Source organism: Urocampus carinirostris, chromosome 9 (assembly GCF_059441175.1).
Source record: "Urocampus carinirostris isolate Australia breed hairy pipefish chromosome 9, RoL_Ucar_1.0, whole genome shotgun sequence".
Lineage (NCBI taxonomy): Eukaryota > Metazoa > Chordata > Actinopteri > Syngnathiformes > Syngnathidae > Urocampus > Urocampus carinirostris.
The window spans coordinates 38,514,993-38,537,940 of NC_142357.1; the positions used below are offsets into that span (position 1 = coordinate 38,514,993).

At 39.5% G+C, this 22,948-nt stretch overlaps 1 protein-coding gene across 1 annotated transcript in view; it reads left to right on the top strand.

Moving 5' to 3' along the window:
* Positions 1–22,948, top strand: part of spock1 (SPARC (osteonectin), cwcv and kazal like domains proteoglycan 1) — a 138,316-nt gene that overhangs the window by 80,387 nt on the left and 34,981 nt on the right. The window contains exon 5 of the mRNA XM_088343770.1: positions 19,170–19,284. Within this exon, the coding sequence (XP_088199896.1) occupies positions 19,170–19,284 (115 nt within the window). The remainder of the gene's footprint in view (positions 1–19,169; positions 19,285–22,948) is intronic.

Consider the following 22,948-nt stretch of genomic DNA (forward strand, 5'->3'; position numbering starts at 1 on the left):
AAGAGAATTTAGAATTAGGCACTTCAGTAGACCGTTGGGATGCAGCGTTTTCACTTTACGGTGTGGAATAAGATGTTTTTCGGCCTCTTTATAACATTTTTCCCTCTATACGACATCAACCATAAATTATTTGCATGCCTAAAAACTCATAACATGTGAAACTGTTCTGTCTCTTAGATGCCCGTTTGCTATTGGTCAACATCATATTGAATACTGGTCTGCTATTGGTTTGATACAAATATATAATTGGCTGAACACCTTTCCACAATGCTCCCTATCTCTCTGTTCAGTTCAGGAAGTTGTGTGAAAAAAACTTTTTTAGATCTGGGTCCCAAGACTTCCATTAATGCTAAAGGGAGAGGCAAGAAGATGATAACAATAGAAAAGGAGCTTGATTAAAAAAAGAAATAAGAAAGAAGTCTCTTGCATTGTTACACTATTGGTACTTGTGCAAAAGTCGGTGATATTAATTTAGATTTTTTTTTTTTAGAGTATTTTTCTAAAGTGGGTCCCAAGACTAGCAGTGATGCCTTACAGGAGAAGCAAACACAACCATGAAAATAAAGCTTGCAATTATCAAAAAATATGAAGTTGTTACGAAAATTCTACCTTTACGTAGTAGCATGACTGTGACTAATCGACAATTTGGACTTTTGTGAAAATTAAGGTAGCGATTAAAGCAAGGAAATCTAAGAAAATGGCAATCTTCGGAAGTGGAAATTTGTAAAGAAACGTCATTTTTAATCCGCTGCCAGTTTTGTATCCCTCTCTATCCACCCGCTACTCCACTCGAACAGCTCAAGTCATGTCACATCCAAGGTAAAACCTGTCTAATGACACTGCTCTATGATCTGTATCGGGGGTCATGACACGTTGGCTCTTTTCAATTAGGACATATGGGAAGAAAAAGAAATTAGTGCAATTTTTCAATATATTGCATTTTTTAAAGCCGATTGTTGCACATGCGAAGCTTAGAAAATATTGGTATATAGAGGGTTTGGTCCAGGATTAATAGGACACAATTTTAACCACAGTTTCAAATCAAGGCGTCACACCAAGGTAAGTCAAGTCAAGTCAAGTCAAGTCATTTTTATTTGTATAGCCCTAAATCACGAAGAGTCTCAAAGGGCTTCACAGATTGTTACACTATATTACACAAACTATTTTCAACCGACAAGAGGAGTAGGTTATTCGTATGCAATGGAGTAGAAGTGAGTTTTAAGTTTAGATTTAAACATTTCCACTGAGGTTGCAGATCGAATCTCAGGGGGAAGAGCATTCCACAGCACCGGTGCCCGGATGGAGAACGCTCTCGAACCAGCAGAAGACTTGGTATCCTCGACTGCAGTATTTTGTGACATTTTATACCAAAGAACTTTGCTTGCACCTTGTTTTCAAATCATTATTGTGACAAAAATGGCAGTCAAAATGAGCCTATTTTGTCTCAATATATATATATATATATATATATATATATATATATATATATATATATATATATATATATATATATATTGCTTTTATGGCTCCTTCCCAACCTCTGATCTATAGTGTATGACCAATAAACACCATTAACCATTGTTTAAGACCTTAATTAATTAGAACTAAAGCTTGACTGAAAACCAACGATGTCGCACCGCAGCATATAAAACGTTATTTACAGTGATCTCTAAATCTCTGTGCTCCGCCATTTCCGTCCCGGTAAAACTGTGGGTGTAATCCATCCACTTTTTGTGCAATAGCTTTATGTTTTCCGTCTCAGGTACGTAGCAGATATGTCAGTATGGAAAACGAAGATAACCGAACCCAACGTTTGCCGTCTCCCGCAGATAGAAGCGTGGCTAATGCGTACAAAAATATCAAAGCCGTGCCCGTTAGGAACGTGGAGCTATTTCCAGGGTAAGCTTCAGCACTAACATCATTAAAGTGAAAAAGCATGAAATGTATCAAATAAAATTAGGGGATAAAATAGAGGAGGGAATCTCCCAAGTGAACTTTCTGTCAGTTTTTATGTATGATTTTGCTGAGCTTGAGGAGACAAATTGGATGTAGTGAGCCGTAATGTTGTTTTTCCTCCATAATAGATAAAAGTTGGATTGCATTTCTTTGATTGACTGAGCTCGATTTGGTATACGGACAAAAGAGGTCATGGATTTAAGTTATGTCATGTTTATTTGTATAGCCGTTAATCATAAAGAGTCTCAAAGGGCTGCACAGACCACATTATTGCAAACTACAGACTATTATGACACAATTGTATAAAATCCTTTATAGTCAAATGTATCCTTCACCGGGCATAGCGCTCAATTACTTATTCCTCCCCTTAATATAAATATTTGGGTGTTTTTGTTAAAAAAGACAGTTTTATCATCTGTGCTATTTTGATAAAGATCAGATCAGAGTTGCCGGTGATTTTTGATGTAGAAATGTGAGAACATCTCAACGGTTTTACTTACGTTTTTATAACACTGTAACACCGAATTTAAAACTCGTTGCACAAGGTCACTGCCTCCGTGCGACAGTCCTATTATTCCTTCTGAGCAGACCAAAAACACGACTGATGAAAAAAAAATATTCATATCCACCCCAGCCCATGTCCACAGCGTCATTAAAGTGCACTCGAAACGGGATTTTGAGGAGAGAAAAAATATGCTACACAAGTTGTAAAATTTTAACGCGATTGCAACTGGCAGTTAATTCCACTGAAATATCATTGGCTCGGTGCGCCTCTGTTGTGAAGTCAGGCTTGATAAAAAACGGCCATGTCCTTTAGGAGCCAAGAATAGAGACTATTGATTGGAACACACAGTCCAATATAAGAGACTACATTGCTGACAAGAGCTGTCAGAGACTAGAGGGTGACCACGGATTAATTGCCTCACAGGTGGAGTCAGGTCAACAATATATATTTGGATTGTGTGTACACTACACGTGTATATTTGTCCAGTGCGGTAGATAACCAGGTTATGGCGTCCCTAGCTCATGATATTTTCATGTTAGATGTGGAATGCAATGTTTTGGGATCCTCTGCACAGCAAAATCCCCACTATAGGACATCAATAACGTTTTTGTGACCCATTAACGAGTTATGTGCCTCATAGTCTCTAAAATTGTCAGGACCAGGACAGGAAACAGGAAGCAGAACCCAATCGCGTAACGTTACTCTCAGTTCATTGGGGAGAAGCGGAATGAGTGCACACTCAATCCGGGGATCGTTGGTCGCGGAAGTAGATTGATCGGAATGAGGAAGTGAGCAAAATCAAACAGATCGGGCCGAGAACAAAACAGGATCAAAACAGAGATTCACAGGGCTTGGCAAACAAGAGCAAAAACACAGGCAAAAACGGGGATTCACAGGGCTTGACGTATCACAACAGACTCTAGCAGGAGTTTCGCAGACGCTTCGACAACAAACGGGCAGCGTTTAAGTACTCCCAGGGAGCAATCTGTCAACGCGTTTCAGCTGGTGTTCATGGGCGGGGCCAATTGGGCGCCGTGGCAACCCTGACAGAACCTGACGCCACACGGCGGGAACCAATTAGGCGCCATGGCAACCGTGACAAAAATGGCTCTCTGCTATTGATCAACATCATACACAGGGTTCATACAAGTTGATATCCTTGAAAACGCTTGCATTTAATTGTCGTGTTTTCAAAGCTCGAATATGTGATACTTGACCACTTGATGGCACTGTGTTGTCTGGTGCGAGCGATGGCTAGAACCACAAAGCGCAGCATGAAGGCACGATGCTGGACAAACATGGCAGCGTCTCAAGTGGGGGTTCCACTGTGTAAAAGAAATCCAAATTTCTCAACCTATGATTTTTTTTTATTACATTGGTATAATAGTTCATGTAGTTCAGGTATTTTTGACTAGTATTCTAATCAATGTTTTTTTTTAACTGAATGAAAGTTTTGTACCACTTTGAGGCACTAAATATTACACACTGTCCTGTCAGATTGAAAAGTAATTGAATTTTAGGTGATGTGCTTGTAAATGCTTGAAATCGTTGCCATGTTTCTCAAAAAGTCTACTTAAAAATGACGCCAATGCCATTCTCTGGTGACTTCACTTTGCCACTGCATTTTTATTCCTTTGCTGGCATTGGTTTGTACAGAATGGTCCTATGAAGCTTCATTGCTTCCCACCCAAGAAGATAGGTGCATGCTACACCTGAACAGAGCACTGTGAATTGTGTATTTGTGCAAGAATTGTGTATCAATTATGGATATTCATTATGGGCCTTGCAAAAAATGACGATAGCGTTTTCTTGTGGTAAATTGCAATGGGAAGAAGTTCCTGCAATGTCTAAGCTACATATGGCTGTAAATTTTAATAAAAATTTCTCTCAAAATAAGTTCAGGTTTTACTCAAGAACTATAAATCATATATCTTTATGTATGCACATGCAAGATTCAAAATTGCATATGTGTCATGATTACCGATATGCTTGACCTGTGCCCGCTCCTTTGGCGCCACGTCAGTCCGTCTGCGAACCTCAGTTTACACTAGGCAAGCCTTTTTTTCGACCCTGACTCCAACCTGTCTTTTGCTCCTGTGTGTCCCCCGGCTTCGACCCGTTTTTGATCCTGACCACGCCTACTTTCCCGTCCCGGCTTTAGACCTTTTTTTGTCCTCGACCACGTCTACTCTCCTTTCCTGGCTTACAACTCGCTAACGACCCCGACCACGTTTTTGCTCTCCTGTCCCGGCTCTGACCTGTTTTTCCGTTCCCGACACCGCCATCGCTCGCCACGGAAGTCCCACTTCCACGTTTGGAGCGACCTGCTTCCCGTGCCCAGCGAACACCGGATCCTGGGCGCAGTCCTCCCTCTTTCTTTTAATAAAACTTGTGGTAAAGGTAACGCAATTGGGTCCTGTTTCCTTTCTGGTCCTGACAATATGTAAATCACAGATATATTTGTGGCCCTGCAAAATACATGGTTTACACTGGATTTTTTCTTTTAATGGTACTGGAGAAATTGGAAAATTGGCTTTGAAATTCCTTCATTTGAATTTGCCCATGTTAAAGGTGTATGAACCTTGCATATACAATGCTGGTCTGCTATTGTTTTGCATCAAGATGTGCCATAATGTGATTGGCTGAACACCCTCCCACAATGTTTTTTTCATTTCATTAAGAATCTCACATGACAAACCTAAATTTGTTTTTGTTTTGGGTCCCAAACCTTTTAGTGATGCTAAAGGGAGAAGTAAAACCACATACTTAGAATTACTCTGATATTAGTTGACGTCATATAAAATTCTGGTCAGCTGTTGGTTTGCATCATGGCGTCATGGAAAATGCCAATGTGTATTTGACTGAATGATTAAATGTTCTCCTTCTTCTCCAAAGCAAACCACCGATATTCATTACATTTGAGTGAAATAACATTTGCTTAGTTCTCGTAAACTGCGCCAATAAACAACTTCCACCTGAAATTAATCCTTCACGCTCTTCCACTTTGAAGCTGCCTTCAAAGGCTTTCCTCTTAGCGTTCGTCTAAAAAAATACTTTGCTGGCAGCAAAAATAGGGACTATGGAAACTGTATTATGTATTTCAATGTTTTATTTTGTCTGTTGATAAGTAAAATTGTATACTTTTTGTTTTTATTCTACTTTAAAAAATATTTTTTTTTTCGTGGGTACTTTTATGTTTGATTATTAAATGCTTGCAACAAAGAATGCCTCAATATATTGGTGGTTCATTTTAATTATAAATGAGCGCTTGCAATCAAGAATGCTTATGATGCCAGGATAGTGAAGGATATTTTTGATAATTAAACACTTACAAAGAAGAATGATTATTATGCCAGGGTTGGTTTAGTTTTTACTATTAAATATTTGCAAATAAGAATGCTGATAATGCGGGGCAGGTTTAATTTGAGTGTCAATTCCTCACAAAAATTAATGCCTATAATCCTGAAATGTTTTATTTTGACTCATAAACCCTTGCAAATAAGAACGCATATAATGACTGGTTGGTTTATTTGAATTGTTATTGAGTACTTGCAAAGAAGAATTCTTATAATTCCGGGGTTGGTTTATTTTTACTTTTAAATGCTTGCAACTTAGGATGCCTATAATGCCAGTGTTGGTTTATTTCACTCTAAACACTTAAGAACGCTTATAATGTCGGGTTGTTATTTTTATTATTATTGAGTGCTTGCAAAGAAGAAGGCTTATATACCCAGGGTTGGTTTATTTTGACTATTAAACACTTGCAAGTAAGAATGCTTATTTTGGGGGGTTTGTTTATTTTGATTTATGTTGAGTGTGCTTACAAAGAATAATGTTTATAATGCAAGGGTTGGTTTTTTTGAGTGTTAAATAGAACACTTGTGCTTATAATAGTGGATTGGGTTTTTTTCTTTACTATTAAATGCTTGGAAATAATAATGTCTATAATGCCGGGTTTGTTAATTTTCATTATTGTTGAGTGCTTGCGAGCTTGTAACCCCAAGGTAGTTGTATTTTTGAAACATTAAATACTTACAAAAAAGAAAACTTCTAATGCCGGGTTGCTTTAATTTGATCATTATTGAACGCTTGCAAAGAAGAATGCTCATTATTCCTGGGTTGGTTTATTTTGATTACTTTTGAGCGCTCAAAGGCTTAACTCATAAAGTTAATTGTTGGTTATAATTATGATGAGTATTACTTTTTAGTCATCCACTGATATCATTCTGCACTCAGATAATGATTTCCAGCATGTTTTTGAGAATTATACTCTGCATGACGAAGCGGTTTTGTGGCCCCTTCCTCCCAGGGGCCACTCTCTGTTTTCATCTCTCCGTCATCCTTTGCTCCAATGCCTCAACCCCAAGGAGTAATGACAATACTGAGAGGATGGAGGCAATTTTATCTCCTCGTCATCTGTTTGTCTTGTTTCCCCTCAGTGACAATCCCCCCTTCAGGCGAAACAGTCCTTTTTAATTAGTGGAAATGCTTGTCTTCTAACAACAGGCATATAAAAGTCCTCCGGGAATTGTTTTGACTCATCTTGTTTATTGAAGTCGAAACTCAAGTTAATGTTGAAGAGGAGGAAATTTGTATTTCGGGGCCCGCAAAATAATTTGTTGTTGATGTGGTATCGTGGGAAAAATGCTGTAAATACTTATTCCATATTGTAAAGTGAAAACATCATTATTATTATTATTAATTATTCAAATTAAAATGTCACTGCACAACTGCTATTTAAGGTCAACAAAAACAGTGCCAGAAAACATTCATAAATTATTCATTCGGAAAGAGGGAAATTATTACTTAAGGGGCTGTCGTGAATTCATAATCCCAAAGGTGAGAACCACCAGGAAAAGTATGTGTGTGTCTGTGTGTGGAGTCAAACTTTGGAACAATTTACAAGACGAGATCAAACAATGTCCAACTATTCACTTGTTCAAAGTTGAATACAAACAAATATTCCTGGCGGAATACAGAGATGAGGAGGGTGGGGTATGAGTGGTGCAGAAGATTGGGAATAGTGCGTCTAGTTGACTTTGTGTTAACGTGGCTATTCTTATATCATAACTGTTATTATTAATATCATTACAATTGTTGTTATATCATTGGTGTATTTGGTGGGGAAGATGAAGGGATAGATAATATAAGCATTTGCTTCTTACCACCCTTTTTCGAACATATTATGTAACATTATTTTGTTGTTGAGGTATTGTTTTTGTTCTGTTTTTATTTTGATGTGTAAATAAAGTTTTCATTCAATTCATTCAAAAATCATGAGTTAGTGGTCGCCATATCCGGGAAGTCCAAGGAATTGGTATGACTTATTTTAAATTAAACCATTTAATATATTAAGTTCATAGAGTGATGCAACACAATTAGTCTGGTGGTAGGAGGTATGTCAGACCATATAATAAATCCCCCCTCCCTTGAGGGCCAGGTACCAGATGGTCCCCAAAAAAACAATGGGAACAGGGTGGCTAAAGGTCCTTGCTCATAGCTGCCGAGACAGTAAACCAGGGGCCTTTTCACCGCCAGGGCGTGGCCAAGGCATTTTTTTGCCGCCAGGATAGGAACAAGGCATGGACATGAACCGAAAGCCGCCGCCAGGACAGGGACGTAAGAGCCACCCCCTGGGTCCTTTGATGGTTGGATCATTCTGTCAAGATTTGGCGGAGATGAACCCATGTGGGCTAAGCAGGAACTGGAGGCAGGGGTGCTGAAAAATAAGGTTGTACTCAACAACAAAACCAGTACCAAAGTCGCAAACAAGTGAGTGGGCACAAAGCAACTGACAAAACGTCAGAACAAGAAAGCAAAACAAAAATCAAACCTGACAAACTAGAAGCAAAGACCAAAAAGGAATTGCAATGAACAAAGAAACAAAGAAACAAACTTGACAAGGTCATGAAAATAAAACAAAAACCGGGATGACAATGGCATAAGAACTCAAAAATGACAATGGTCTAATGACGTTTGATTTTTAAAACGTCCTTGCAAAGGGTTCCTGGTAATTGGGCAAAGGTTTGTGAGAATTGGTTGCTTCATTGTCCTCATGTTGAGGTTTTTGAGTTTTTCCTTGACCTCATGTAGGTTTTAGATCAGGGGATGGTGTAATAATAGTCTGTGGTTTGCAATAATCTGTGCAGCCCTTTGGGCTATACAAATAAGGTTTTGGTACAAATAAATGATTTGACTTGAGTTGACTTTTTTATATTTGTTTTTGGACAATTTAGTTACTTATTCTTCCCCCTTTTATCATTGTTTGTTTGCTATCCTTATAATATCCAACCATTATCTTCCAAATATGGAAACCTATAAATAATTGGGTGGTGTTAGTTAAACCAGGCAGTGTTTTTTTCATCTGCTTCGGAAGGTTCAGTGACTTTTCCTCCCCTTTCTGTCATTGTTTGCATATTATCCTTATTGAAATATGGAAACCTAAAAACGACCTTGATTTAAATAGTTTGTTGAAAATGGCTTTCAATGACTCTTAGACATCATAGGCGCCGCCGTGAGCGGCAGCCTTTCCAGCTGCTCTGTGTTATTTTGCTCTTTCTGTGATTTATTGTTTAAAGTGTCTGCTTCTATCTTCGGTGTTTTTCATCCTGTTTGACAACTACACTTTGGATTACTTTCTATCCTATCGTTATGGATTTTGACGCACAAAAATGCGTTTATTCGAGGAATCAACTCCTTGCCCTGAAAAATTCTCGTGCCGGCGTGATGAGGGGGCTCTATCGTGGATGCAGAACCGGGGCTAAGTGGCTAGCGGCGTAATAAGCCTTTGCTTCCGTCCGTAATTATGGTACCAAGTCGTCTCAGACAATAAAAATACGTCCTCACGTGATGTGGACAACTTCTTCAACTTTGCTGACATGCAGATGGGCTTGTGAAAAGTAAACCTCGTACAGATGTGAATGCTGCTTTTTGTTTGTTTGTTTGTTTGCACAACTACAATCAGTCCGGGCCACATACAATTCCTGACCTGCTCCTGCTGTAAAAATCAAACCACCAAAATATTTCACCACGAGCTGGATTGTTCTTGACGAGGTAACTTTGAATGAATAGCATAGCTGCCAACTCTTGTAATCTACTCAATCAATGCAGATTTATGCTGATGTTGTCCACCATTTTTACCACTTGTTTGTGTCAGAGTTGGCAAAAATATTTTACTTTTGTAAAGGAGGAATGTTAAAACTGTCAAAGTAGAAAAACATAATCGACATCTTTTGTTCAATGTCTAAACTTCTAAAAATCATTTTACACCAATGAGGGTTAAGTCTGACTCCTGAAAAGTCGCATATTGGTCAATCAGTGGATACTGAATTGAGTGTATGCATTGTTTTCCAAATAAGACCGGCGAACTGGCTGTGCTGGTGAAAAACATCAAAGCGTACAGGGAGTGCAGTTTGCTGTGTTTTACGGAAACGTGGCTCACGTCTTGTATCCCAGACACTAACGCGGAACTACCACTCTTCAGCGCTGTTAGGGCAGACAGAGACACAAAAGCATGCGGGAAGCAGAGAGGAGGCGGACTCGCTATCTACGTGAACACGAGGTGATGTAACCCTAGGCACAAAGATTTCCATCTGCCGCAGGGACGTCAAACTTTTGGCCTAGCGTGTGACGTCATCCACTCCGCTGTTGCTAAACTACAACACAGCACCCTGGGGCCATCCTGTTAATCTGTTAATAAACAGCAAAATGATACTGCTGGAAGTGTGAATTTTCCTACGGGGATGAATAAAGTATCTATATATCTATCTATCCATCGATCTAGTTGATCCTAACCCTTTTTCTGATTGAAAAGCCTACCCTGTGATTTTGACTAATATCAAATCACATCTGCTGGTAATTTGATGCAGAATTTCCAGAAGGTTCAGATACTCTTTCGTACCACACGGAGCTTATGCCATACAGACTTTTATTCAAATGTGTAATTGCCAGTTCTTAATTACCCATCGAGAAGAATACAATGCGTGCAATTAGGTTAGATATCAAATTTGCATTTTGATTTGTTTCTCGTTAGGTTTTCCATTCACTGTTGATAGTTAAGCGGCCGTCTGAAGCTTTGTAATAAAGTTAGTGTGGCATAGAAAGAAGTCTCGTCATTGAGTATCGGTTATAAACCTGGTCACGCCGAGAGTAATGAAGTGTCCGGTATTAACGCTGTTTAAAATATCTGTTTCATTTTCAGAATGATGAAATGTAATGGGGCAGCAGAGCAGTGGTTGGCGCGTGTGCGGCACAGTTCTGAGGTCATGAAATTGAACATTCCTGTGTGGAGTTTGCATGTTCTCCCCGTGCCTGCGTGGGTTTCCTTCGGCACTTCGGTTTCCTCCCACATTCCCCAAAAAACATGCATGTCAGGTTGATTAGACAGTCCGAATTGTCGCTAGATGTGCCCGTAGATGGCTGGGATGGACTCCATCACCCCCGCGACCCTACTGAGGATAGGCGGTTCAGATAATGGATGGATGGATGAAACGTAATGAATACAAGTGCTGTCATGAAATCGAACCTTCCTGTGTGGAGTTTGCATGTTCTCCCCGTGCCTGAGTGGGTTTCCTTCGGCACTTCGGTTTCCTCCCACATTCCCCCAAAAACATGCATGTCAGGTTGATTAGACAGTCCGAATTGTCGCTAGATGTGCCAGAAGATGGCTGGGATGGACTCCATCACCCCCGCAACCCTACTGAGGATAGGCGGTTCAGATAATGGATGGATGGATGAAACGTAATGAATACAAGTGCTCTAGCGGTTTATTGTAGAAATTAAAACATGACAATGGGAGAGCTATAAAATTGGCTAACGCTATAAAATACACCAGACCGGAAGACTAGGTAACGCCAAAAGGGAACAAGAAACTGATTTAGAAATACACATCTTTGAGCATATAGGTTTAAGCCTACTTTACACTTATAGTAACTACACAGTAACAATATACAGTAATAAGATAATGAGCTGTTATTTTAGAAATGCATATCAATCTGGTACCCTTTTATCATTGTGATTATCTAGGAAATTCAATTTCTGACTGCTATGATTCTGTAACGGTCGACTAAGTCCTTTGAATCTTTCTAATAGTTGCAACCTGGTATTAAAATAATAATAACATTGTAACGACATAATGATAACTGTTATTTTAGGAATGTATATTACACTGGAAGCCCATCAAGCTAGCAAGTAACAAAAAGTAGCCCTCACCTAAAAAAGCATTATTAGGGTATCTATTCAGGGTTTCAAGCTCGGCTTCAAATTAGGGTTTTATAAGTGTTTTAGGGTTTTGAGATCTAAATTAAGGATTTGGCTTCAAGTTTTCTAAAGCACTTTTTTCCCTTTCAAATTAGGGTTTGAAGTATTTCCGCTTCATGGTAGGGTTTTGAAACATGTTTAGGGTTTCGAACTTGGCTTAAAAAACTTAAATGTATGCGTTGAAATGGAGTTTAAATGTATAGTTTAGTATTGTAATTCGTTTTTTAAAGCGATACTAGGATTTTTGTTCTGAGGTTACGGACGAGGTCTTTTCGTTTCATTGTAGGGTTTTAAAGACTTTTGTTTGGGAAAAATATCCAGAATATTTAGTATCATATAAACCAATTTTACAGAGTTATTTTCAACAGAAATGCTTTTTGCAGAATTCCGTTGTACAAAAAATAAACAAAATATCACAATTTTAGTTGTTGTTTCTGCAAAACAATACAGGAAGTTGGGTTAAATTAACCTAAATATTGGTTGGTTCCATTTTGGACCCTAACCTGATTTATTTTCAACTGTTTTTCGATTTGCAGTCTAGTTTGAATCCATAAAAAATTTGTAAACTGGGTTCGCTTAAACTGCCCTGCTATAATCTTCCAAAAATTTAGCCCAACTGGTGAGTTTGTCACAATTGCCCATTGCCCCCAATTGACCCCGACTGTTTGACGCCAGCTGCGGCTCGTTGACTGATTGGCTTCCCTCCTATTTAAGCTCAGTGCTCTCACTCACCCTTTGTCAGTCCGTCAACGAACCCCTGCCTGCACCCGCAAGACGTGTGTTTTGACTCTGTCCGGTATCCTGCTTGTGTATCCTGTCCTGTATCTGCCTTACTTCTTCCGCCCAGTGATTGCCGAATCACTGGTGTTTGTGTTAACGTGCATGACTGCCCCATTCCCGTAAAATAAAGCTTGTGTGAGAAACGTTACGCATCTGGGTCCTCCTGAGTCAATAATAGAAACTAGAGATTAGATCTATTTCCATTATTCTGATTATGATGTAATACCAAGTAAACGCTTACAATAATCCAAGTAAGGTTTTAGTCATACTGCTGATTGCAATGGTTGCATTTTCCGATTACTCGTGCATGCATACGCATTTAAGTCAACTGAATGCTTTAGGCAGATGCAGTTTTCCCTCTTCCAGGATATTTTTTATGCTCCAAAGCAATGTGCGACTTGTAGTACAAAGACAAATGATACACACAAACTCCGGCTTATTCACTAAAAACACATATGTGGATTGCTTAAATTGTCCGGAACATTTCTGTTTTATTTTCTGCCCGCACGACGAAAATACCATTTATATACAGTGCATGTCACATTTGTATCCATCTATATATAGTGTGAATCCATCCTTCTGACTAGCCTTGTAAGAGCACATCTTGTAAACACATGCAGCAATGGAGCTCATCTTTGAAGCAAACAAGTCTGGTATTTAGTTGAATTTTAGTTTTTGAGTTAAATATTTTGCGGTTGAGATAAAACCCCTCGTCTTGATATCCGATTGGTCTGAGAGAACAATCATTAATTGTCCTCCAATCATCTTTGAGCTGGACGTAAACTTCTTTCTCCCTTCTCATCCTTTTCACTCTTCTCTTCGCTCCACTCTTCCGTCACTCCCCCCGCGGCGATAAACCCATATTGAAGCCAAGTGATATAAGATGGCTTTTACCTCACTGATAGATGGAGGTGAAGACATTTCCAAATCACCAAGTGATGGAGGGACGCTATCAGAGGTTGTTTGCTGTCGGGATATTTTACCAAGGTTGTATAAAACAGGAATACGTAGTGTATTATATTTGGAGATGCTCTCACTGCGTGGGTTCAAGATATATGTCGAATACCCCCCTGAGATATGACAGTAATCCATTCTGAGGTGGGGATCACAAAGTGAAGTTGCCGTATAGGGGGGGTTATTAACCTGTGGTAATAAGCGAAAACTTCAGAACACCTTGTACGCCAGGTAAAAATATCAAAAAAACAAAATAGTATAGACTATGTACAACTCATAAACATATATTATACATACGATTAACTAACAATTACATATGTAGGAAAAAAATATTTCATTTACATTTTGCATGTGACTAGAGCTGTTTCAATGGAGTAGCAGGTGGATGCAAAGACAGGGAGGAGACATCCACTGCAGATTAAAGATAAGATTGATCTTAAAACGTCCACTTGTAATGAATGGCATGCCTTTAGAAGAGTCCCTTGCTTTAATAACCTCCTTATTTTTAATAATAGCACCTATCGTTGATTGGTTACAGCCATGCAACTTGGCAAGAGTAGCGATCAGAATGCCCTAATCCGATGTTTTAATAATTTCAAGTTTTGTTTCCATGGTTTTGCTTTTACTTTAGTATCTCTGCAAGACTTGTGATCAATTGCTAATAAATACAGTACAAGAACCGCAGTATTGTATGGCCCACTCGAGAAACACTTTTTAGATTCCGAACCGAAAGACGAGACGAAAAGTCATTGCCATTGTGGGAGGTAGTTCATCCATAGCCCTGCGACCTCATACTACAAATCTTCATCTTGTGATTACTATACAAATAAATGTGACTTGACTGTACTATGCCATTTTATAGCAAGTTTAGCTATACGCCTTTTCAATGAAAACTACACAAAAAAACACGAATCAAGCAATCATTTTTTAATTAACCATGTTGATTGTTTCTTGTCACGGTTGTCATGGCGCTTAATTGGCCCCGCTTGTTGACAGATTGGCTCCCTGTCAGTATTTAAACTCTGTCCTGTCAGTCCCCTTTTGTCCGTCCGTCTGTGATTCGCTGTTTTTACACAGCTAGCCCTTTTTCGACCCTGACTCACGCCAGCCCCGTTTTTTGCTTCTGTTTGTCTCCCGCTACGACCTGTTTTGATCTCGACCACGTCTGCTCTCCCTCCCCGAATAACGAACTGTTTTTGATCTCGACCACGTCTGCTCTCCCATCCCGGCTTACAACTCGTTTCCGACCCCGACTACATCTTGCTCTCCCAGTCCCGGCTACCGACCAGTTTTCGGCCCCTGACACCGCCATCGCTCGCTACGGAAGTTCCACTTCCATGTTCAGAGCGACCTGCTTCCCGCGTCCAGCAATCCCCGGGTCGTGGGCGCAACCCTTTCCCTTTCTTCTAATAAAACTTGTGAGAAACGTTACGCGAGTGGGTCCTGTTTCCGTTCTGGTCTTGACATTCCTTGGCTATTCATCGTGTATTAATGCCATCTGCTGGACACTTACAGTATCAGCAGGTTGGTTGTAGGCCGAATACATGATCTAAGAACCAATTTTGAGGTTAAAAGTGATTGTCCAGTTGTGGCAGCCATAACGATAACCACACTCGAACACCACTTTTTATGTTTCTCAAAGGCAAAACAGTTACCTCATGCATTTTAATTGTAATGCATTTTCAATTGTATCCACTGATTTTACAGTAGACACCTGGTCAATTAGGTGAGTCTTATAGTCCAGGGAGAATACGGCGATGTATTGTTAATGTCGTTGTATGGTGAGTAAATGCTGTAAAAAGAGGCCTAAAACAGATCTCATTCTACACCGTAAAGTGAAAATGCTGTAAGGCGGGGTCTGGGTTTTTATGACAATTTCACTGAAAGTGAACCTATCATAATCCCATCACCGTCTCTGCCAGTAACGCCGATAAATCGGCTTGTAAACAGCAGTGCATTGTGGGATCGGGTCAGAAAAGTAGTTTGATCTCATCATATAGCAGCTGGGGCTGAAACGCAAGCCATTATCCCCCTGATGAAGACGAGGACATTGGTTTTTATATGATGCTAGCCGTAATGCGGCAAGGCGATCTCACGGCTGGGAAAGCTGTTCCGAGCAGTGCCTGCAATTATTTTGTCATTTGCGCGCATATTTTTGATTGCCTTTCAAATGGATTCCTCTCGCTCTGAGAATGTAAATCGAGTTCCGGCTCGAGTGGATGTCGCAGAGCTTTGTTTTTGTTTTTTTTCGACGGACGTGTACGCGAATACAGCACAACAGCCCGCCCGCGAGACGATGCTGAGAAGCACAGGAGAAAAACAAGCTGCTGTTCAAAATATGTAATGGCAGAGCCACTCCTAAAATAACTGGAGCTGTATTTTTTTCTTTGTCTTTTTTCCTGTCTCCCTTTTCACTCTTTCTCTCTCTCACTCTGTTTCTCTCTTCCTCTATCCCATGTTCTCTCTTTCTTTATCTCTCCATTTTTCTCTTTGTATACTTCTTACTCTTACTCTTGCACTCTTTTTTTCTCTCTTTCTCTATATATCCTTCTACATTTCTCTCTCCTCCCTCTTTCTATCTGTCCCTTTTTTTCTCTTTTTGTCTTGTCTAATTTTCTCGTTCCCTCTCTTTTGATCTGTTTCTTTCTCTCTGTCTTTTTCAGTCTCTCTCTCCCATTTCCCTCTCTTTCTCCCTCTATCTCTCTCTCTCCCCTTTGTCTCTCTCTATCTCTCTCTCCCTTTCTCTCTCTCATTGTCTCTCTCTCCCCTCTCTGTCTTTCTCTCTTTTCTCTCTCTCTCTCTCTCTTACTCTCTTTCTCTTTACCCTATTGCTCTCTCTTTCGCACTTTCTCACATTATCTCTATCTCCCTCTGTTGTTATCTCCCTTTCTCTCTATTTCTTTCTCTCCATTTCTAATTTTTGCTATTTTTCTTGTGCTCTTTTTTACTTTCTTATTTCCCTTCCTTTAATTATTTTTTCTTTCTTTCTTTGTCCCTCATTTTCTCACTTTTCATTGCTCATTCTTTTTCTTCTCTTCTCTTCATTTCTCTTTTTCTTTCGCTTTATTTAACCCACTAGTCCAACCCCCCGCGAGAACGTTTTTGTTCTATAATGTGGCCCCAGAGCTCATATAAGTTTGACACCCCTGTGTTAGTGTGATCGCTTTGTTAGGGAACTACACCATGTCCCTGTTGAAAGAATGACAGTCCAAAGTTAGAGAAAAAGCTCAATGTCTCAAAGTCAGTGTGTCACAACATATCACATGCCTGCCGTTGCCGTGATTGCTCGAAACAAAACTTTGGCATCCTCTTTAAGGTCAAAGGATGTTTGAACAAAACCTGGAGAACTACCAGGAGTGAAGTTGAATAGACATCTCAATATCAAAAAGCTATTGCCAGGTTAATCCCGTACAATTCTACATTTAACTTTTGACGTTAATATTTTATTTACCGTATTTTCCGCACTATAAGGCGCACCTAAAAGCCTTTATTTTTTTCAAAAATACCACGCGCCTTATAATACAGTGCGCCTTATTTATGGATCAATATTAATTTGCAAAGTCTTGCAACTAACTTGCCGCCGCCGACTAGATTTTCCCCCGAACGCCAAGTAGTCCGCGGTGTATGCTGGGATTTATTTACCGGCGTTTCATTGGCTAACCAATGTGTCAATCATCATTTGAATTGATCACTATTGGCTAAAGTTATTCAGAGGTCAAGGGGAGGATCCTTTTTATCATTTACAGGCTGGCATTGGCTTGAACGGCAAAACAAAGCCTGCAATTGGCCCAAAAAGACATGTCAATCATCAGTTGAATCGATCACTATTGGCTAAAGTTATTCGGAGGTCAAGAGGCGGATCCTTTTTATCATTTACATGCTGGCATTGGCTTAAACGGCAAAACAAAGCCTGCAATTGGCCAAAAAAGATGAATGCGTATAGCACGTGGCTGGCGGCATACAGAAAGCATTTTTTTACTATTTTGTATTTGTAAATATTTTATTTTCCTGGATTTACTACACTCACGGATATAAGAAGACCACGGCTGCACATTATTATGAACACAACGACTTCGTTGAGCTACTCCGGCTTTCTATATTATCCCTGTATCTTGTTCAGACTGAACTCGATGTTTCTGTGATAAGCGGTGCAGATAATGGATGGAATGGAGTGTCTATTTTTAAATTAAACTCAATTCCAAGTGTTTATTGTCATATATACAGTAAAGTTGCGAACGAAAAAGAAAATAGAAAGTAAGGAATGGTTGGCATTTCTTGAATCCAAAGACTTTAACTTTCCGAATGATGGAACGATGCATTTGAGTGACATCGTACGGACACCGCATCTGCACGTGTTCTCGACACGTATTTGCCTCTTTGCAAGCTTTGGGAATGTTAAGGGGGTAATCAGTTGGACTGAACTATCTGACTGTTTTGTCGACGTTCCCCTTGTAGCGCCTTATAATCCGGTGCGCCTTATGTATGTCAAAAATAGGACCAAAAACTATTTTTTCGGGGTGCGCCCTATAACGCGGTGCGCCTTATAGTGCGGAAAATACGGTATATCCATGAAAATGTATATTATTATTTTTGTTTTTACTTACAACTTGGGAAATAGCCTTAAGGACTGTTACAAAGAGAGAAAGTTTAGAATCAAATCCAATCCGAAGAGTATCTGTTATTGGTAAAGCCCATTCCTTTACAAAGGGTTGGGTGATATAACGATAATAAATCATAAAGATCATGATTTTTATATATTGAAAGAAAATTATACAGTCTCTGGGGCTATTCTATTCCGGTAACCCCTGTTTTATAAGTCATATTTTCGTTAATGCAGCCTACAATATCAAGTAACGTTGTTTTTGTGGATTTCTTACTATTTTCATTGGGCGGGCTGCATTTTAAAGCTTGCTGGGATGTATGTGGCCCGCAGGCCATAGTTTGCCCACCCCTGAGCTAGCATTACTTAAGTAGTTAATAATTAATAATTAGCAGTTTATGATAGTGTCTTGGACCTTAATTACTAATGCTATCATTGTGGACACAGTTGCTAGATGCTAATGCTAGTGTATTTGCGTTAATACGAATGTTTATTATAAAAATTATACTATTTAAAGTAATCCTTTCTAGGAAGTACAGTAGATTTCTTTTTGTGGTTAAACATGAATCAAAAATGACCCAAAATGTGGTAATAAAAAGCAAAACACGTTTTTTTAGAGAATCATGATAAAACCAAGAGGGTTGTTTTGTTTTAAAAAAATCGAAATGTGGTATTTTGGCCATATTGGGCACCCTTACCTTTATGGACTATCTCGTAATGGGCTTTTTTCATTGTAAAAGACTAAAGAATTCAAATTTTTAATCCAAAATAACTGCGTCGAAGATTTATCGGCCTACACTTCCCACTTCCCCTCCCTGCTGATGTCTTTAGCCAAGCCAAGCAGTGGAACTTAATTGTAACTCTCATGCAGACCCCCAGGGGCCCATTCCCGGTACCGAGAAGGAGCGCCAGAAATATGGACAAAAATAATGACTAAAGTCCCGTGGTGAATCAGGTCTCGTGCAAACAATTGCCATTGCCGCCGGGAAACTACAGTGAAAATATTCCCAACACCTCACTGGATTATTTACTTCAGGTTTTTTGGGAAATGTTTTCTATATATGTCTTAAGTTTCCAGCAAATATGACATGATCTTTATGTCCTCTTTCTATTTAGGGCTCGACACTACAAAGGACCCTTGTCTGAAAGTGCGTTGCCCCCCACATAAGGTCTGCGTGAGCCACGACTACCAAACGGCAATATGCACCAATCACAAGCAGCCGACGCACAGGTAAGGAATATACAGTGGAACCTCGGTTCTCGACCATAATCCGTTCCAGAACCCTGTTCGAGAACCTATTTGTTCAAACACCGAAATCGATTTTCCCATTAAAAATAATAAAATCGTTTTAATCCGTTCCAACACCCTGAATGTTTACCATGAATGTTTAACGTAAACATGAAGCTAACCCAGGCTAATCAGGCGTTTGCGTTAGCGTAATCTTCCGTACGAAAGATTACGCTAACATGAACGTGTAAAAATAAAAAAATCAGGTCGTTTACAAGTCATTTAGCACCACAAGTGGCTAGCGCTTCATTGGAAAGAGGGCTCCGTTCCAACTCCCTGAATTTTGGGCTCAGTACCAACACCCTGAATGTTTACTTCGAATCATAAAGCTAACCCAGGCTAATCGTACGTTCGCGTTATCGTAATCTTCCGTACAAAAGATTACGCTAACACGAACGTGTAAAAAAAAAAAAGATAAAGAAAAAATTATGAATAGGATTTCTTACCTTTGTGGTGGTCAGCAGAAGGCGCATGCTGTATTCCCTTAGCAAGATCGGAATTTCGCACACCTCTTTCATATTTAGCTATTATGTCTTTCTTAAAGGCAATAGTTGTACGAACAACTTTTCTTTTTTCACCTGTCCTGCTTGCACCGACCTTCTTCGGAGGCATAGTTAGGGGCTAAAACACTCCGTTCACGATATTAAAAGCGAAAGCAAAAAGAGGCAAGCGCGCACGTGATAACAGTGGGTCACGAGGGGTGGGGCCGATCTACACCCGTACGCCGTTCACCATCGCACTCTAGCGTACGCACTCACGCATTACCGGCGTTCAAACTCCGAATTTTTGACCGGACAGCGGAGCAAGAATTTCTCGAAATTTTGTGTTGAACACCGATTTGTTCAAACTGAGAGGCGTTAACAAAAAACCGAGGTTCCACTGTACAACCAAATCCGACATATCACATTAATTTGTTCGTATGTCGGGGTTTTAAACTGATATTGTCGTAAAGTGGGGTGATAGGAACCTTTGATTATAGGCTAATGTGTTACTAACCCCTGGTGACCCAGGTAAAAAAATATAAATACATATTTAACAATATTAACAAACTAGCTTATAGTAATTATTGTATACATACAAGTACATGTAAAAGACAATTTAAATTTGATTTACCTTTTGGTCTAATGTGACTACAGCTGGTCCAATGGAGTAGCGGGTAGATTCACAGGGGGAGGAGATTGCAGATGAAATATTCCACACCGTAACAAAAAAAATTGTAAGCTGGGATGCCGTAACCTGGAGTCTACTAGGCATGCAAAATCATTTATTGTTGATATCTTATAGTGGGGAAAATGCTGTAACAAGAGGCTGAAAAAGCATTTTTTCAACAACGTATCGTGAAAATCTTATAAGCTAGAGACGCTGTAACCTGGGGTCTACGGAGCCAGGGAAACTATGGGTTGTTGATGTCGTATAGTGGAGAAAAGGCTGGCACGAGGGGCTGAAAAAACATCTTATTCCACACCACAACATGAAAGTAGCATAAGCTAGGGACACCGTAACCTAGAGGTCTATTTGCCTGCAAATAATGTATTTTTGATCTCGTATAGGGGGAAATGCTGTAATGAGGGGCCAAAAAAACATCCTATTCCAAATTGTATCATCAAAATATCATAAATTAGCGATGCTGCAACTAGGGGTCGATTGAGCGCGCAAAATAGGATGTGTAGTTGATAAATAGGGACACCGTAACCTGGGGGTCTGCTTGGCCCACAAATAATGTATTTTTGATGTCGTATAGTGGGGAAAATGCTGTAAAGAGGAGCCAAAAAACATCTTATTCCACAATGGATCATGAAAATATCATAAATTAACGATGCCGTAACCTGGGGTCTATTGGGCACGCAAAATGGGATCTGTTGTTGATATCTTATAGTGGGGAAAATGCTGTAACAAGGGGCCGAAAACAACATCTTATTCCTCAAGGTAATATAAAAACATGGTAAGCCATGATGCCGTAACCTGGAGTCTACTGGACACGCAAAAGCATTTATTGTTGATATCTTAAAGTGAGGAAAATGCTGTAACAAGGGGCTGAAAAAGCATCTTTTTTATCAACGTATCGTGAAAATCTTATAAGCTAGAGACGCTGTAACCTGGGGTCTACGGGGCCAGGAAAACTATGGGTTGTTGATGTCGTATAGTGGAGAAAATGCTGTAACGAGAGGCTGAAAAAAACACATACCTGTCAACCTCCACGGCTCCATGCCCTTACAAACTGTCATATTTTCCCTTACAAAATACAAAATAATCATACACCATAGTTTTTTTTCAAACGTGTTTATTTATGTAGTTTTAACATGTTATTTTGTACATTTGTTTCGTTATATCATATATATATATTTTTAATTAACATTTTACTGAGTTGCTCGAAATGAATGAGGTTTATTATAAAAAAGGTTCAAAAATTAAGTAGCTTGGACGTTCACTGTAGAAGGAAAAAATGCATTCAATTATAATTAAGTAGAATTTCCTTATTCAAATTATTAATTCATTTTCTCCATAATGTTAAATTATTGTTGGTAATATACTGATTAAAGGGATACCCACAAACCTGTCTTTTCATTTTCTCCTTTTATACTTCCTTTTTTTCTTAACTTCTTTATACGACATAATAATTCGTAATTTAATGCATCAAAGCAAGTGAGCCGTTTGAGAACCGGCTCTCTTTCATGAGTTGAGCCGAAAAATCCGGTTTCTCTAAAAAAGAGACGGACTTCCTTTCACTACATCAAACCGCTCGCTTCGTTTGCAACGAAAAAAATGATACCGAGATAGAGGCTACCGCGGCGAACTCGTTCGACTTGATTGATTTGCCGTTTCCTGATAGTCGGTGTATACCGGATGGTACCCATAATTGACAAATTATAGTTTTTCCGTACAGATTTTCTTGTACGTCGTACACGTCTTGAAATGCATAATAAACGTACGGCAAAAACGTACAGGTTGACAGGTATGAAAACATCTTATTCCACACCACAACATGAAAGTAGCATAAGCTAGGGACACCGTAACCTGGGGGTCTACTTGGCCAGCAAACAGTATATTTTTGATGTCATATAGTGGAGAAAATACTGTAATGAGGGGGCAAAAAACATCTCATTCCACATTGTATACTAAATTAGCGATGCTGTAACCTGGGGTCTATTGGGCATGCAAAATGTAATGGGTTGTTGATGTCTTATAGCGGGGAATATGCCATAACGATGCGCCAAATACAACATCCTATTCCACAATGTAACGTAAAAAAATGGTAAGCCGGGATGCCTTAACCCGGGGTCTACTGTAATATGGTGCATTGTGCATACTCAAACTACCGTATTTTCCGCACTATAAGGCACACCTAAAAGCCTTTATTTTTTTCAAAAGCTGACCATGCGCCTTATAATACAGTGCGCATTATTTATGGATCAATATTAATTCGCAAAGTCTTGCAACTAACTTGCAGCCGCCGACTAGATTTCCCCCCCGAACGCCAAGTAGTCCGCGGTGTATGCTGGGATTTATTTACCGGCGTTTCATTGGCTAACCAATGTGTCAATCATCATTTCAATGGATCACTATTGGCTAAAGTTATTCGGAGGTCAAGGGGAGGATCCTTTTTATC